An 18189-nucleotide genomic window follows, 5' to 3' on the forward strand; every position below is an offset into this window, starting at 1 on the left:
CCACCCCCACACTATTCAAACCTTGATGAAGCAGTAAATATTGTTAAATTTACTGGTATCTTTTTAATATTCTTTGTGGCAAAATGGGAAACACACATAATGCACATGTGCTCCATGCAGAACAATGCTTATCTTAAGGAAAAGCATTTGTGTGACTGAACAGCAAGCTACACAAGCTGCAACTATTTTTTTCAAGGAACACCAATTTTGCTTGAAAAAATAACTGACAGGAAAACCACAGCTATTCAAACTTGGTTATTTGACAAGACATCTTCTCAAAAATGAACCAAGTGAATCTATCATTTCAAGAAAAACTGTAGTATTTATTTATAATGATAAAATCTGAGCTTTCAAGTGAAGATTCAACTTTTGGAAAACTTCTAACTGCAACACGATCTGGATAGTTTCCCAAGACTTGCAGTTCATGCTCTAATTTGTAAGGTAGTTCACAAACATGAGATAAGTTAAATAATGATAATTTAAATAGCAACTTAAAACCATATGGTGCTTAGAAATGCATAAGGCAACACTTGATAAAATATCCAAAGAACTGTAGAGTCAAGGGTTGCCTATACACAAATTATAAAGGACAAGAGAAATCAACTTAGATAGTAACTATCAAGGAAGAGTCTACTGAAATAAAAACTGAGATGGGACTTAAAAAATGGGTAGAACTTCAATTGGTAGAAAAAAGTGAGGAAGGCATCCTAGAAAGTCTGATTAAAAGATAGATTAGATAGATAGAATTTAAAGAGATATAATATCTTCAAGTATATTCTTACTATTTCATATTGTTAAATCAAACTGTCAAGTGATATTTTAAGATCTTGGAAGGTAGGGCCATATATTATAATTCTTTGCTATCTGCTAGAGAGACTATATGAATAGGAAAATAAATTTACACAAGGAGGAAGCAGACAGTAATAGTCTAAGTCCTGGGACAAGTCCCAGCTCTGGCACTGATTTAGCTAGGTTGCCTTGGGTAACTTCGTTTACCTCACAAAGCCAAAGTCAAATACACCTAGTTGGAGGACCACCCTAAAAACATTCTAACTAAAAGTACCAAAGATAACTAATATAAAGTAATCAGATAAGGAATGAGAATCTGTGTTACTGGTATTATGCTGACCTTGTACATATTTTTCAAGTTATTACCCAACAAATTCATGTTGTTTTTATTTTTCATTTTAGCAAAGAAATTCATAAGGAGAAGAAGATAATACATATTCTACACCACTGTATTACTCAAAAAACTCTCTGTAAAATGGCAAGCAAATTTATTAATATTTTAGGCATAGTGCGCTGTACCTTTATTATTGAAATTCAATCCATAACAACATTGCAACATCAGAAAAAATTACAATTTATTCTTCTCCAGATATTCTAAAATACTGCATTATTTTTCCTCCTATTTACTTCACACATTTCTCCAGTCACCCGGATACCATCTTCTCTCTTTACACACACACACACACACACACACACTCCTCTCTCCCTTTCTTTCTCTTTGCCCTTCATTCTTATATCCCTTCTTGAAGTGACTACAGCCACTAGAGGGCAATAAGTTTACAAAGATAAATATACTGATCTATAACAAATTGAGATTCATATACTAATAAATGTAAAAACTGTATCATCACAAACCCTAAAGCATAGGCAATTTGACTTGAATATGCAAGGTATGTACTTCAAATTCAAAAATTATCCTGGAAATGATGTTCATAGAGCATATAACATCCAATAAAAAAGACAGTACATTTTCTCTCTAAGCACTAACTAAAGAAATAAGATTTGCTAACAAGTACACAGCAATATTAGAAATCAGAATTTTAAAAATACTGTATTAGCCTCAGATAATAGAAGAAAAAGGGGAGAAACAAAAACACAAAACAGGCAGCCCTGGCCGGGAGGCTCAGTTGTTTGGAGCGTCATCCCATGAATCAAAAAGTTGTGGGTTTGATTCTGGTTGGAGCACGTATGGGAGGCAATGTTTCTCTCCCCCGCCCCCCCAACCCGAATAAATAAACATATTCTAATGTGAGGATTTAAAAACAAATAAACAAAAACACAGAAAGGCAGAATTTGTAGGGTGAGTAGAAAAAAAAGAACTGATTTCTTCCAATGCCTCCATTGCAACATGGAGAAAACAATGAATTAAGGAATGTAGTGAACTTACCAACTCTTTCTTCTACTGAAAAGCCAGGGAAATTTTTACAGATATATCTTGTGGGAGGGAAACAGTGATTGTAGAGAGCATATACAGCTTTCACTTATTTTCTCACAATTAAGTATTTAGAGGGGGGAAGTTAACTGTCACTATTCTTTGACAGATAATTTTACCATTTTTGCACAGAACCTAAATTCAGATGAACGTATTTAATTTACTTTATATTTACTTACACTAACATTACAACACTACAATGCTTAACAACATTGACATTTTTAGAAAAACCGTTTTCTTACCCTCATTGGATGAATATCAGCATAAGGAGGTTTTCCTTCAGCCATCTCTATAGAAGTAATGCCAAGAGACCAGATGTCAGCCACACAGTTGTAGCCTATTTCTTGAATGACCTCAGGAGCCATCCAAAATGGAGTTCCTATCACAGTATTGCGTTTTGCCATTGTGTCCTACAAAAACATTATACAGTCATAAATACTAGTACAAAAATACTGAGGAATCTGTTTGCCAGCATAGTCTTAAAATTATGTATGTGAGAACCTCAATACTACAGATTACAGATGAAATTGACTATTTTCCTAAAATTTCAACTAGTTATAACATGACATATTTAGGAATTTTTAGTTCTAAAGTAACCGAGTCCACAAGTAACTTATCTCCACTATCGTCATTAAAGACAGTACAATAACAAGGAAAGTTACACAAATTAACCCATGTAGCTTTCCTTTTCGACCACTTAAGCATTTCAATGACTACATATATTTTCATATTTACTCAACATTTCTTAAGTTGTAAATAAAACTAATAAATGATACTCTAATTATGGCTCCTTCTACCCAAGTACAATGAACTTACACATTTCTTTCCATACCCCCAAAAAGTTATTAAAGTTGAGACACAATCAAACCTAGACATACAAGCCAAAAGTATTTCCAAAATTATTATACTTACTGTTAACTGACCAGCCACGCCAAAATCAGCCAATTTTGCATGTCCTTCTGTATTGAGAAGAATATTTCCAGCTTTTATATCTCTGTGTATTTTTCTCATAAAGTGTAAATATTCTAGTCCTTTCAAAGTAGATTTAAGAATAGTTGCAATTTCATCTTCTGTTAACTGGAAAGAAATATTTTAAAAACTTGATTGAAATAACATGTTAGGTAAACTCTTACAAGAGAGCAGGGTAATAAGCACCCCTTTCTGATGACCATGGAACCTGTAGGACAGTGATGGCGAACCTATGACATTCATTTTTTTGGTTGATTTTTCTTTGTTAAATGGCATTTAAATATATAAAAGAAATATCAAAAATATAAGTCTTTGTCTTACTATGGTTGCAAATATAAAAAAATTTCTATATGTGACACGGCACCAGAGTTAAGTTAGGGTTTTTCAAAATGCTGACACGCGGAGCTCAAAAGGTTCGCCATCACTGCTCTAGGAAAAGGCTACAAGGTAAAAATCTGAGAACCTCTTCTGGTTCTTTGATAATCTTTGTCACTCTAATTACACACTTTACTAATGAAAGAAAATGTGATCATTAAATTTCTCCTTTCTGTAACAATTATACATGTCATTCCTAAAGCACATAACATCCCCAAAATCAACAGGACCCTAAGAAATCAGTGTTTTCCACATCTTTTAACAATGAGGTAGCAATATTGTAGCTATCTGTCCTGAAAAAGTAAATTCAGACACTCTTCCCTCTGGTGCCTCCTATTCTTTCTTTTTAAAAATGGGGTGCTTTTTAATAAATTAGTGTTGATTTTTAGAGAGAGAGGAAGGGGACATGCCCTGACCAGGAACTGAACAGCAACATTTCCTTGTAAGAGAAGACCACACCCAACCAACTGAGCCACACGCACCAGGGCGCAAACCCATTCTTGATGAAAATAAAAAACAACAGTTTTACATAAAGCAGAGGAAAGGTGAAGGGTGGACTGCCAAGAGACTCTTGCATGAAGCACCAAAAACGCTCCTCCTGCTTGTAGCCAGGGCATTCCTCACCCACCCACACCATGGATTTCTGACCCTAGTAATGAGAACTGAAAAATGAACACGTCAGAGACAGACTAGGAAAATGGAAACACAAACTTGAATAGATATTTCTCCAAAAATATACCCATGGCCACACATGAAAAGATAGATGTTAAACATCATCATCATTTGCCATTAAGAAATGCAAATCAAAACTCCAACAAGGTACCACTTCATGCCCACGAGGATGGCTATAATAAAAAATAAAGAAAGCTGTGTTAGCAAGCATGTGAAGAAATTAGAACTCTCATACATTGCTGGTGGGAATGCAATATGGTACAGCACTATGGAAAACAATATTTAGTTAGTCAAAACACTGAAAAGAAAAGTTAAACATAGAATTACCATATGACCCAGCAATTCTATTTCTAGTTATACACTCAAAAGAATGGAAAACTGGTTCTCAAACATAAATGTTCATAGCAGTACTCTTCACAATGGCCAAAAGGTTAGTAACAACTGAAATGTCTATCAACAGATGAATGAATAAACAAATATAATATATACATACAGTGTACTATTCAGCCATAAAACATGAATAAAGTACTGACATGTGCTACACTATGAATTGACCTCAAAGACATTATGCTAAGTGAAAGAAGCCAGATATAAAAGGGCATGTATTGTATGATTCCATTTACATGACATATTCAGAATAGGTAAGTCCACAGGAAAAAAAGCTGAGTAGTGGTTGCCAGGGGCTGGGGAAATGGGAAGCAAGTGCTTAAAGGATGAAAATATTTTAGAACTAAATAGAGGTGGTGATTACACAACACTGTCAATGCACTAATACCACTGAATTGTTCACTTTTAGAAGATTAATTTTATGTTGTGTTAATTTCACCTCAATTTTTTAAAACCCTGACCATATTAAAATCCCTAAGCAAATTGGAAGATGGCTGAAATATATAATATCATAACTATATTATACATATCTATGTGTATGCAGTACTTTTGAATAATGTGTTCGCTTTGGATAAATGTGCTTTCTTCATAAAAAAAGAAAAAGAAAAGAAACAAACAAACAACCTGGACCTCCTTCTGTTAACTCCTAAAGTGTCAATCTCCCTCTCCCTTTTCAAATTAAAACATCTTAAGATAATTCCAAGCCATCTCTTAATCATACACTCCTCAGTGATAACCTAAAAATCTTACTTGATAACTAATCCAGAATGCCAGTTACCCATTCAATAAATATTTACCAAGCACTATCTACATGCCAGAAATTACAACAGTTGCTGGGGATAAGGTAGTGAACAAAACAAGAAGTGTCCTTGCTCTCATGGAGCTAATATTCTATAGGGGAAGAGAGAATTTGATGATAATTTGATAGAAAAGAGTGTAATACAAGCTTCCATTCAAGATGGCCGGAACCACATCAAAATTACAATAAAACTAAGAACTATCATTTAGAACTGCCTGAAGTCTAGCTAAACAGAAGTCTACAACTAAGGACATAAAGAGCCACATTAAGACTGGTAGGAGGGGCACAGGCATGGAACGGGCTAGTCCCACATTCACATGTAACAGTTAAAAATAGGGAGAGGTATCTCAGCTGCCGAGGTGCCCTCTGAGAAGAGGAGATTCCCAGCCCACACCAGGCCCCCCATCCCAGGGTTCCAGTGGCAGGAAGAGAAGGTCCCATAACTTCTGGCTCTGGAACCAGCAGAGATTGTGGCTGAGTGAGACAGAGGGCTGCTGGAGTTACAGGAGTGCCTGTTACAGAGGTCACTTAATATTCTGCCCTAATCAAAAAATGATGCAACATCCATCCAGTCATTCATACTAATACATGGATATGTCTTAATTGAAAATTATTTGTGTGATAGTAGTATTTTAACAATCCACTTGAATATTAAGGCTCAAATCTGGTATCTGTACTTTAAAACTTTTAACTTCAATTACTAAATGAAAGGTTTCTATGCCTCAATAAAATAATTTAAACAACAATAATCAAATGAAGAAAATATTTTCTACAACATAGATATAACAGCTTAAATTTTTATATTACTTTACAATTATAAAGGGTATTTTATGTGACTCACAACTCAATTAAGTAAACAGAAACATTATCATCCCTTTTTATAGATAAGGAAACAATTTAGAGAAATTAAGTGCTCTATCAAATGTCCCACAACTGTTAAGTGACAAAGCCCACATGTTTTCTGGCTCTACAATCTATACATCTATTTGCCAGATGTCACAAACATAAATATATGAATTGGTCTCAATATAAGAAAATAGGGAGTTGTCCAAGAGTGATATTCAAAATACTTGGCAATCAGTAAAGGCAATGTCTAATGAGAACATTAGCCAGCCATAATACTAATCCATCAGAACAGCTACCATTGGTCAAAAACAGTAAAAATGGATACCAGCCATAAACAAGCAGTAAAACAATATCAGGCAGGGTGCTTATTTCATCTCAGCATTCAAATTTATATTTTTTTAAACTGTGTGCCAGTCAAACAAAACAAGTATACTGGTTAATGAACTCTACAAGTAAGAAGACTCACCTGGCTCCAAAAATAACCTTAACTGAGGACATTATAGGTGGCTTTCTGAGTATTTTATTGAAAACACATATTTAATCCCACTACAATAAACACAGATCAATGATTTAAATATTGTAAAAATATTTAAATAAAAATAGAAGAAAATCAAAGTATCAAATCAGTAGGCAGGAAGAATAGTTTATAACTTAAAAAGCAAACAAAGAATTATGAGGATTTATAAGCTTTGTCTATATAAAAACTATAAGCTTAGATAACAGAAAAGTATTCAGAGCAAATATAGTAAGATATTTAGTGTATAGAATTAGTTAGACTATAAAGAGTTCACATAATTCTTCAGAAAAATAATCAAATACCAATAAGTAAATAGGCAAAAAATGAATACACAATTCACCAAACTAAACATAGAGCTGGGTAACATACATGGAAAACATTAAACTGCACTAATTATCAAAGAAAAGCAAATTAAAACAATGAGGGATCAATTATAAAATTATCCCATATGGGTCACAATGATGCTGAGTATTAACAGCACATGTGGCAGACAGGAAGAGGATAAGCCATGTGTAAAAATGATCTAAGAATGCAGAATTATTTTCCAAAAGCTCTAGATAACATTCATCACTGAAAGAAGCATTTATTGAGTACCTGATCTACATTCAATTAAAAAAAATCTCTAGTAAACTAGTATGAACCACAGCTGAGAGCAATTAATTTGGTAAGGAAAAAGGAGTGGCATTAAAATTGGGCTTTGAATAAAAAAAGTAGTTCGCTGTCCAGAAAAAGGAAAAACTACCAATAGAGTAATTCAAATAATTAACTGAAGAGTACAAATATAATAGTTAGGAATTGTACTCAGAAATCAAGTAGAGCCCATTTTCTTTAAAATAAGAAAAATGATAAAAATGATGGACCAAATTTCAGCCTTCTAAGTGCCAAAATGCAGGTAAATCTTATCAAATTTGGAGAAATAAATGTTTACCTGGTCTCTCTGAAATATCAATGGCTTCAAATGAACTTCGGAAAAAAGCAATATCTATATCAACATTTAAGCCACCTTACAAGTATTTTGTATGACAAATGAAGAAGAATGAGAAAGGAAGGAGATAAGAATTTGTAATGGACAGGACACAGTAAGCCTGGATCTAGATGTTTATTTCATATCTTTTAGACACTTTGTTTTAAAGAAAGGAGGGAAGGGAGGAAGTGAACAAAGTTTGTTTGTGTAGTCAGCTGACCATCATTTTCCTAAATATAGTTTTATTTCTCAAACAACCTTTAAATGTTTTTAAAAATTTATTTACATATAAACACAGCCAGTTACCAAAAGTGGCTTGATTTCTATTTTGCAATAGAAAGAACTACTTATACCCAATAGTGTATATAAAATTTAAAGGAGTATCTTTTTCATTTCTATAATTAAGACTTTTCATCACTTCAGATAGACCCATATCCAACCATATCAAAATGGTCAAGTTTATACTGAAAACATTTAGGGGAGAGAAAAAGAAAAAAACACAGGAAAGAGGTTCTGCTTTATATAGAACTAAGTATTCAGTTCTAAGATGAAAAACTAGATCCATTCTCAACCCACAGCTAACACTTCTTTTAATGATATCTATCAAGAATCCTTCCCAATGAAAAATTTTAACAACAAAGTATTTCATTTGTGTATTTAATTAGGTTATCTTCAATACATTACAGGTTTCACTTTACTTCTTTCACTGTGCACATAGGGTAATGTCATTTTAAAATAATTTGAATCACATTTTATAGTCCTAACAAAATAAATAAATAAGTAAAAGAGGGTGAGAAAGAGATAATAAACCATGAATGAAACACTCAGTAATCAGGGATAAAAATGAGACTTTATAGCTGAGCTAATATATTAAAAGACGGAAGTCTACATCTGGTTCCAATACTGGTATGAATTCACTGGCAAATTTAAAAAGAATCTCATTGTACAAAAACAAAAAGATGGTTTTGATAGGCTTTAGTCCTCTGGTTACTTTTGTTTCTAGAGTCATATGATTAGTATAATAATATGATACATTTAATATGTCTCTGTGTATATGGTTTTGATAAAAATGGACCCACCAACTTGTCTCAAGGGCACAAGCACAAGCTATTTTAAAATACACATACTGCCCTAATGTTCTTATGTCAGTAAAAACAAATTGATGTTTTATAAGTTCATACAAAATTTAAAACTTTCACTTTCTAAAAATGAATATTTGACAATCTTAGCTAAACTTAGCTTTTGACATTATTTCTGCATATAAAGTAATGCATTAATTCTATGCTTGTATCTATTATATAACAAGGAAACAAAAAAACTGAGACATATTTCACCTTTTCAAGTGCCAGAGACAGATAGATAACTATGGATATTTCACTATAAAATTTTAAGTTTCAACTTTCACAATGACTTTTCATAAAGTCTTGAAAACCATTTAATCAAAATTCAATAATACAATCCTTACACAATCTTTTAAGGCCTAGATAAGATCTTGCCTCTTTCAAGAAAACAACCTGTGTATTCCCCGAGTCACGGTTTACCTATCAGTGATGCTAATGATAACATCAACAACAGCTTACATTTATTGGGTTTTTACTATATCAGCCACATACAGGTGTCATTTCATTTAACACCTGAACACAACCATGGGAAGTAGGCAGTAACAAGAATTTACTGAAAGCCTGTACACTGCCCTTGCCTTTGTGGTACTCAGAATTTAGTAGAAAGAGAAGGGCACAGGAACAAAACATTACAATACTGAATGATACTGCAACAGCAGGATTAGCTATAGGACACGCCAGGACAGCAGTTCCTAAAGCTGATTACGCACCAGAACCAGTATTCTTAAAATAAAGTTCAAGCCATCTAATGTAACCCTCAGGCTTGAATGATGCAGTTCCTGCCAGCCTTGATGATCTCACCACCAATTCTTCCCCATTCTAGGAAGCCTTCACAGAGGAGGTGACTTTTGAGATGACTCTTGAAGAAGAACAAAGTTTATCAGGTGACTAAAGAGGAAAGAAAATACTAGGAATGTGTAAAGGCAATGGGCATAAAAATGTATGAAATCCAGTGCTAATGAATAGTTCTTTGAATATGGGAAAATAGTGCAAAATGTGAAGGTAGATTAGGGCCAAACTCTGCTGCCTATACCTAAGATATGATCATATCTGAACTTTTAGAGGAAAAACTCTGACAGCAGACTCTCAGCCAGAGACTAGAATTAGGAAGGCCAGTATGGAGGATATAATAATGAAATCATTTATAGTAGTAGCCGTAGTAGTAATAGTAGTAGCAGAAGCAGCAGCTAGTTGTCATAGCAGCTAACATTTTGTAACTATGCCCAAAATCCCAATGGAGATTTCTGTGGTGGAATTAATAATAAACATCTTAAGCAAAATTAGACAAAATTAGAGAAGATGAAGTAGAGTCAGAGCATGTAGTGAAGAAGAAAGACACCAAAGGAAATTCCATACTTCTTTCATAATTCAAACTGAAGTTGCCCCAGCACTAAAAAACGAACCAAAAAAAATACGGCTTAGGCCCTCTAACCCAATAATTTTTCACAATCTATGCAATGACCATAACAACACAAATATGCCAATACATATGCACAAAAGTTTTCTGCATTGATTATAAAAACAAAAACTGAAAAGTTGGAATTTATTTTTTCCAAAGTACTGAAAAAAAAATACATTATGTACACACAGACAGAGACTTGTATATATTGAATGGGAAGATAGCTAAGATATAGCAGAAGTTTTTTTAAAAGGCAAAGAATAGAACACCACATATAGTATAAATCCCTTGTATAAAACTAGCTATGCATACATGTGTGCTGAAAGAAGCCACAGGAAACTGTTAACTAACATTACCCAAAGGAAGTAAAATTTAGAAATGAGTGGAGACACTAAGTTCCTCTTCTGTACCATTTGGAATTTTTACAATGTGCTCTTATTACTTTTATTTTTTCCTTACTTTATATAAATAAAAGGGGGAGGGATTTATATATTCTGGTTAAAATGTATAGAGAATTGTGTGAAATAATTTTCAAAGACTTCCATCTAAAATTGTTAAAATTGGAGACCTGCCACACCTAAAGAGCTAAATTTCCATTATCTAGAAAATTAACTTACACATATTTCTTAATTTCCTAAGGTTAAACAGGACTTTACTGGATAAAACACAATGATTTTTAATATGTTTTTCTAATACTAGAGAAGATCCACTATTTCAACAAATATAAAATTCTTAGATCACTACTAATTAAAAACTAAATACCACTTTTTAAAGTTTTAGCTTTAACAGTAATAAAATCGCAATTTACATTTGTACAGGTTACAAACTGCTCTGACACTCATCTTTGTTCCTCACAAGAAAACACTGAGGTAGGTAAGGAAAGTAATATGATATTAGGTCCATTTTAGGATTAAGTATCTGAAATTTAGAGGAGTTACACAATGTACCCAGGGTCACAACGCTACTAAGTAACAACCCAGGAACTGACGCTTGCTCTTCTGGTTCCACATCCAGGAGTCTCTCCACTAAACCACATTGCTCCAAATGACCACTGCCATGGTGTGCTAAGGATCAGGCAATGACAGGCAGTCTGCCAGGAGAAGAACATACAATTTAAAAATAAAGTGCATGAAAGTGGGCTTGACTGACGAAAAAGAAATAGGACTGGGAGAAATGCCAAGAAGAATAGCAACTAAGGTGAAGACTGGGCAGCGTACCAATAAGGGAAGCAACGAAATGCCTTTGTAAGCTTAATTTACTTAGTTAAGGTAGAAGAAGAGAAAGGCTATTGGAAGAACTGTGTTGTAATGTGCAAAAAATCATAAAGAAAAGTGTGTATAATCCAATCAAAGGATTTAGAAAAGATGTGATGGAGCGTGATGTATTAAGATGTATTTAATCAGAGATTAAGACATGGCACATGATTGCTATGAGAAACTAAGGGTCTAATCCCACAGTGCATGGTCACGTTAATGATATGGCTTGGAATGTTAAGAGGCATGTGAGAAATATACTTAGAACTCAATCTCACTCTATGGGAAACACACTAAATAAGGAGCAATAATTACTTTCCACACAAAAGGACTCATTCTCCTAAGATTCTAGTGTAGCCCTGAACAGTAGTACCTGCTTAGGTTGACAAAATCTTTGTAAGAGAAGGGACCACGGACCCCAGGGTCAGGCCACCCTGATCTAAAGGGAATCTGGGTCTCTAATCCTGATGAGTAGACTTCCCAGGGGAATAATTACAGCAAACATTTACTGCTTACAAAGCACAAACAAGTTCCTTGAGAAGCGTCAACGTTATTGTCCTTTACTGTAACGGAAAAAAGGATTAAGGACCCAACAGTTTTGACTCCCAATGTCACTAGATACCTCTTCTAACACTGTACATTCATTTCCAGAGTTATTTTAGAGATTTTTTTTTTAATCCTCACCTGAGGATATTTTTTTCATTTATATTTTTTTAGAGAGCGGAAGGGAGAGAGGGAAGGAGAGAAAAAAAAGAGAGGAAAAGAGAGAAAGAAACATTGATGTGAGAGAAATACATCAATTCTCCTGCACCCACCCCAAATGAGGCCAGGGATTGACCCTGAAACCCAGGTACGTGCCCTTGATCAAGAATCCGTGACCCTTCAATGTACAGGCCGATGCTCTAACCACTAAGAAACACCAGCCAGGGTGAGATTTTTTTTTTTTTAATATGATTAATTCCTGATATATTTTGTTTTGGTGGTTGGTAAACATATAGAAATATCTGTTATTTTTTGCCATTTTAACATCCATTTGCCTTTCTCCTGCTAACATATTCTTTTTTTAAAAAATAGATTTCAGAGAGGAAGAAAGAGGGAGAGATAGAAACATCAATGATGAGAGGGAATTATTGATTGGCTGCCTCATGCAACCTGGGCATGTGCCCTTGACTGGAATTGAACCCCAGACCCTTCAGTCCACAGGCCGACGCTCTATTCACTGAGCCAAACCGGCTAGGGCCTGCTAACATATTCTGATTTCCCTTTAGGAAATCACTATTTCCCCATCCTCAGACCACGTACTTCTATTAGTCAGCTCCATCTTAGCTTCAGGAGAGACACATGACCTATGTCAAAGCCAATTACATCACATTCCAATGGCCACACCAATTTGCTCAGAGAAAGGCACACGACCTCTTCAGAAGCAGTGAGGTACAAGACTGCTGGATTTCAACTCGAAAGGTCTGACCCAGATAGCTGCTAGCGGACATTTGTACCCATGAAGCAAGAGTCTGTGTGAGAGTGAAATCAATACAGAGGTACCAGAACGACAAGATGAATTCAAGTAATTTGTTTCAACCTGAATACATGAAACTAGCCCTGCAAAGACTCTAAATATATGAGCAAATCAATTCCCTTTTTGACTTAAGCCAGTTTAGGCTGGGTTATCTGTAACATAACCAAGAAAAACTAATGCAATAAACTTGTTAATACCAAAAAGTGGGAAAGTTCCTGGAAATGAGGTTTATACAAAGCACAACCCACTGAGCAGACCAACTCTAAAAATGCTAGTAGTTATTCCAGATATTCAACAGTATGAGATCTCTGAAGCTTATTTCTGTTCTCTGCCCCCAAACGAAAGGGGAACAGTAACTGGGGGCAAGGGAAGTCTTTTAAAAGAAGCACGCAGACTTTTCTTAAAAGTTTTCTTTTTTCCTACATATTCCTAGTACTGCCTCCCCAAGCTAATAAATATTTACTCCAAATTGTATGAATATTTCGTTTAGGTATCTCAATTTATAAAACTCCTCCAATGCTTCAGTTTCCATTAGTTTTTATGACACGATATAATCACACAAACCAGTCCTTGGTACAAATCAATGGTTTAGAGAAACTGGAGGAGTTAAGTAGCAATCTCTGAAATACCTAAATCTCAAAAGCAACATGGAAGCTTATATGTAAAACTTTATCTGCACATCCATCAAGCCTCACATTCCAACTTCTTTACAACCAAAATCTCTCCGCTCCTTCTTGGGAAAAAGAATTTAAAGAGCTCTCAGGTATTTAACATGAGAAAAACACTGGGAAAAACAGCAGAGCAACTCAGTAACTCCCTTCCACCCCTCACCATTCTAACTCATCCCACCCGAAAAATGAGGCTTGAGAATATGAGAGTCAAGGTTTTAAACAATAAAAAATGTATGGGATTCTTCCAGAAAAACACAAATCTGCTCAACACAAAGTACATACATTAGGAAACATAACTAGAATATTTTAACCATTATTATATACAAAAGGGCAGAGAGAGGTTGTCTTTCATGAAATCTGGATTGCAGATGTCAGGCAAAAAAAAAAAAAAAAAGATTAATAATCTATCAAAAAGTCCCAGAACTACTGATTCAAAATGAAAGCTTTCACTACGTACACCATATGTAAATATACACATATACACGCTGCTTATAATCCCTTGATCTGAAGAGAAAGAGAACTGATACTCTACTGTGAAAATGGTCAGTGGGCAGACATTTTAAAATCCTTTCCCACATGAAAAGATTACTGAAAAAGAGATCAGAAGACAACAAAAAAAGCACTTAATATATATTGAGTTGTAAATCCTGTATGAACTAGGATCTATTACACAAAGGGGGAACATGCAACAAAGTGAATAAGAAAGTCAAACATGAATTAGTCCAATATCACAGATGCAAATATAAACCCCAGAAAGCACTTTATGGGATAGAAACACACACATATAAAAAATGTCTATTATTAACAATGAAATAATATCAAACTTTGAAGTTCCAAATAAATCTTAATAAAAAATCTGTGTCTTCACACAAAAAATCATCTGCTTGAAGTAGTACATAATTAAGATAAAGACAGAACACATATTTTTAAAATACAACAAATCAAGCATTTACTAAAACAGCTATTATGTACAAGGCATTAATTCTAAGGGCACTAAGATAAAATATCCTACTATATTTTGAATAACTACTGCCTGATTCTATTAAAGAAACTCTCACTGTACCTATAAATGTAAGCTCTAGCTTATGCAGTGTTACCTTTCATTAACAAAGATAATTCAAAGTAACAACAGTGAAAGTAGGCTTCTGTCCTTGGTCCCATAGTCCTTTGATTATTCTCAAACACATCTCATATGTAATGTTCACGATGCAAAGACACTCCCATCTACATAACTGGGATGAGAGGCCGATGATGACAATACCAACAGCAAATACACATAGGGCTTTTTATGTGCCAGGTGCTGTTCCTAACGCTTTACATATATGTCATCTTTAGAAAACTCAATGAAGTAGGGTAGTCTTCTTATCCCAGTTAGCAGATGAAAAATGTGTGTCCCAGAGAGGTTAAGAAGCTTGCCCAAGATCACACAGCTCATATGTCAGAACCAGGATTCAAACCCAAACAGTATGGCTCCAGAGTCTGTGCTCTGACTTCAATTGTAGCAATTAGCTATAGTTTTAACCCCTTCTTTCCTTCTAATCGACTTTACTAGTCTGTGACTCAGTTTCTTATCTTAAAAAATGGGCCAATAACAGTTCTTCACTCATATGGTCATTCAATGCTCAAATGAGGATTAAATGTAGTAATATATGTAATGTGTTTAGAACAACAGTACCTAGTACATACAATACTATATGAGTAACTGTGCTTACAAAATCTAACAAATGTCTGTTGCTGGAGTTGAGAATCAGTGCAGAATGACCTTCTGTGTCATTCACAATTCTAAAAAAGTGATGACTAACTAAAACTCGACTCGTCCTGGCTGGTGTGGCTCAGTTCAGTCCCCAGTCGGGGCACACACGGGAGGCAACCTACCGATGTTTCTCTCTCACATCAATGTTTCTCTCTCTCTCACTCTCTTCTTCCCTTTCCTCCCTTTTTCCCTCTCTCCCTTCCTCTCCTTAAAAAAAAAAAAATCAATAAAAACATGTCCTCCGGTGAGGATTAAAAATTTTTTTTTTACTTGACAAGTCCACCACCAGCCTTCAGAAAAATACATACACAGGTAGAGCAAAAGTAGGTTTACAGTTGTGAGTATGTGAAATTGAGTTCTTTCTTGTATTAACTATTGCATTATTTTCCAAACAAACAACTGCAAACCTACTTTTGGCCCCCTCAGTACATAACTCAAGGAGTTGCTCTCCTCAGTCTGGAATTTCCTCTGCATTATCTTGTGTTCCCTCACCCCATTCCCAGCCAATATCACAGAAATATATTTCCTCCTGATAGAAGCAGATACTAAAAATTTCTCCTCAGGTAAAAAAAGTTAAAATTGAAAAAAAAAAAAAAAAAAATTTCTCCTCAGTACCAAACTGAAAGTTTATACATGTTTTAAGACACAAAATCTATTTGGTATTTTCATGTCAGTCTCATCAATACAGCTGGGGTACCAGGTACCCTAAAAGGTTTCAGCCAGAATACTACTCTCGGAGTTTGTATTCACCAAAGAGCTACAAAATTATGGAGCCTGAAAGAACAATAGCAACCCTTTAGTTCAGGCTCTCGTGCTGATTAACGTTTAAATTTGCCTCTAATTTCCTGTGTGACGACATCCTTGTATAAGTGTCATTGTACAACTGTGCTCGGATTTCTCTCAGGTACAGAGAACTGCTGGATGGGTCCTAGAGTACATATACCCTTAACTCTACAAGAGATTATCAAATTACTCCTGAAAGTAATTTATACTTTCTAATCATTAATTTATACTCCTAAGAGTATGAAAGTATATATAGTATACATAAGGCAAGGTGGTGGGTGGAGAAAATACCACTGATTCGGGCTCAAAAACCAACCTGAATTTGTAGTTAATTTGCGTAGTTATTTCTTTCCTCCCCCTGAAACTCCATTAAGTTATAGAGAATTTTTTAAACAAAATCAACTAGTAACAAAAGAATCAAGACCAGAGAGTATAATTAATTTGGGAGCATTTTCATGGAGAGAGTCACTGCCAAGAGCAGATAAAGAAGGGTCTGCAACAACAGGAGTGGTTGGTTAACAAGTGAACTCCAGAGGGGCTCCAAGTTAGAACTATTGGGTGGGGAGGGCAGGAGTGAGAAGGGGATGGAAAAGGTGGCTAGCTTTTTCCATGGAGGCTGAAAAGAAGAAAATGGAACAGGAATTGGTTCCTCATCCCTACTGTGCCCCTACCCCCATCCCTGTACAAGCAGTTTACACGCATTCTGGCATTTATCCCGAGGCAAAAAAAAAAAAAAAAAAAACGGCAGGAGGAAGGGCGTGGCTCCTCTCTCAAGAAACTGAACGAACTACCTCTGTGGGCCTGTCCCTAAAAGCAAGCTCCCAGCCCATTCATCCTAACTTTATACCTGCCAGTCAAAAGCATTGTCCCAAAGTTTCCAGTGAGATTCCAGCGGGTGGGCTCTGACATGGGCAAGACCAGGGTAAATAGAAAAAGTGAAACAATAACCCCAGAAGAAATAAAGATGATTCAGGAAACAGAATAACTTTGTCAAAATCTTATCATTCTTACAGTGATTAGAAAAGTTTTCGCATCCATGTCTCTGCATCAAGATGTCATGAGAAAGGAATAATCGAAAACAAGAGTTCTTGTAAATTAAAATATAACTGCGGAAATTAAAAGTTCAGTTAAGAGTCAGGAAAGAAAAGATGAAACCACCCTCACCATACTCCTCAAAAGAGAGAAGAAGAAAAAAAAAAGGACAGAAAATCTAGGAGAAATAAAAACAAATAAATTTGAAGATATTCACTAGCCAATGAAGAAAATGGGGAAATTATCAAAGAAATGTTTCCAAAGCTGAAGAAAAACACAAAGGTTTATTTGAAAGGAACTACTAAGTGCTGATCATAACTAATCAAATAGGATGTACAGCTAGGCATATCTAGTTCCTTCAGCAACATCAGAAACATTAAAATAAAGAGAAAAGTCTAAAAAGTTCCAGAGATGGCAAAGGAAACTTTCAAACAAACAAGGCTCTTGATAGGCATGAGCTATAATGTGAGCGAAACTGGATGGAAGATGATGCAGGAAAATTCTCAAAGCTCTGAGAGAAACTTTTTCTCTGTCAAAGTCTACATAAGCTAACTATCAAACCAAGTATGAAAGCAAAATAAAGACATTTTCAGATGTGCAAGGACTTAAATAGTTGACCTCTTATTCTTATATCATGAAGAAAATACTTTAGAAAGAATACAGAACAGGGGCGAAAAACCAAGGAAACCGGAAATATACAAGAAAACAGTGGCACTAACCCAGGAGTCCAGTGAAAAGAAATTCCAAGGATGCAGCTGTACAGCAGACCTAAAAAGCAATGAGTCCACATTAGAACAAGAAATCAGGAAGCTCCAAAGAATGTCCTCTCAAAGAAGAATCACATAAATTCCAGGAAATGGACAAAATTAGTAAGAAGCTAGAAGACATTATTAGCAAAATGATAAAGATGC

The 18189-nt window shown here is 34.9% G+C and overlaps 1 protein-coding gene across 1 annotated transcript in view; it reads right to left on the reverse strand.

Moving 5' to 3' along the window:
- Positions 1 to 18189, reverse strand: part of STK3 (serine/threonine kinase 3) — a 189566-nt gene that overhangs the window by 154859 nt on the left and 16518 nt on the right. Inside the window, exons 5-6 of the mRNA XM_005879323.2 lie at positions 3134 to 3298; positions 2464 to 2631 (exon numbers count right to left, since the gene is read on the reverse strand). Coding sequence (XP_005879385.1) covers positions 2464 to 2631; positions 3134 to 3298 — 333 coding nt within the window. The remainder of the gene's footprint in view (positions 1 to 2463; positions 2632 to 3133; positions 3299 to 18189) is intronic.

The sequence above is a fragment of the Myotis brandtii genome, unplaced genomic scaffold (genome assembly GCF_000412655.1).
Source record: "Myotis brandtii unplaced genomic scaffold, ASM41265v1 scaffold59, whole genome shotgun sequence".
Lineage (NCBI taxonomy): Eukaryota > Metazoa > Chordata > Mammalia > Chiroptera > Vespertilionidae > Myotis > Myotis brandtii.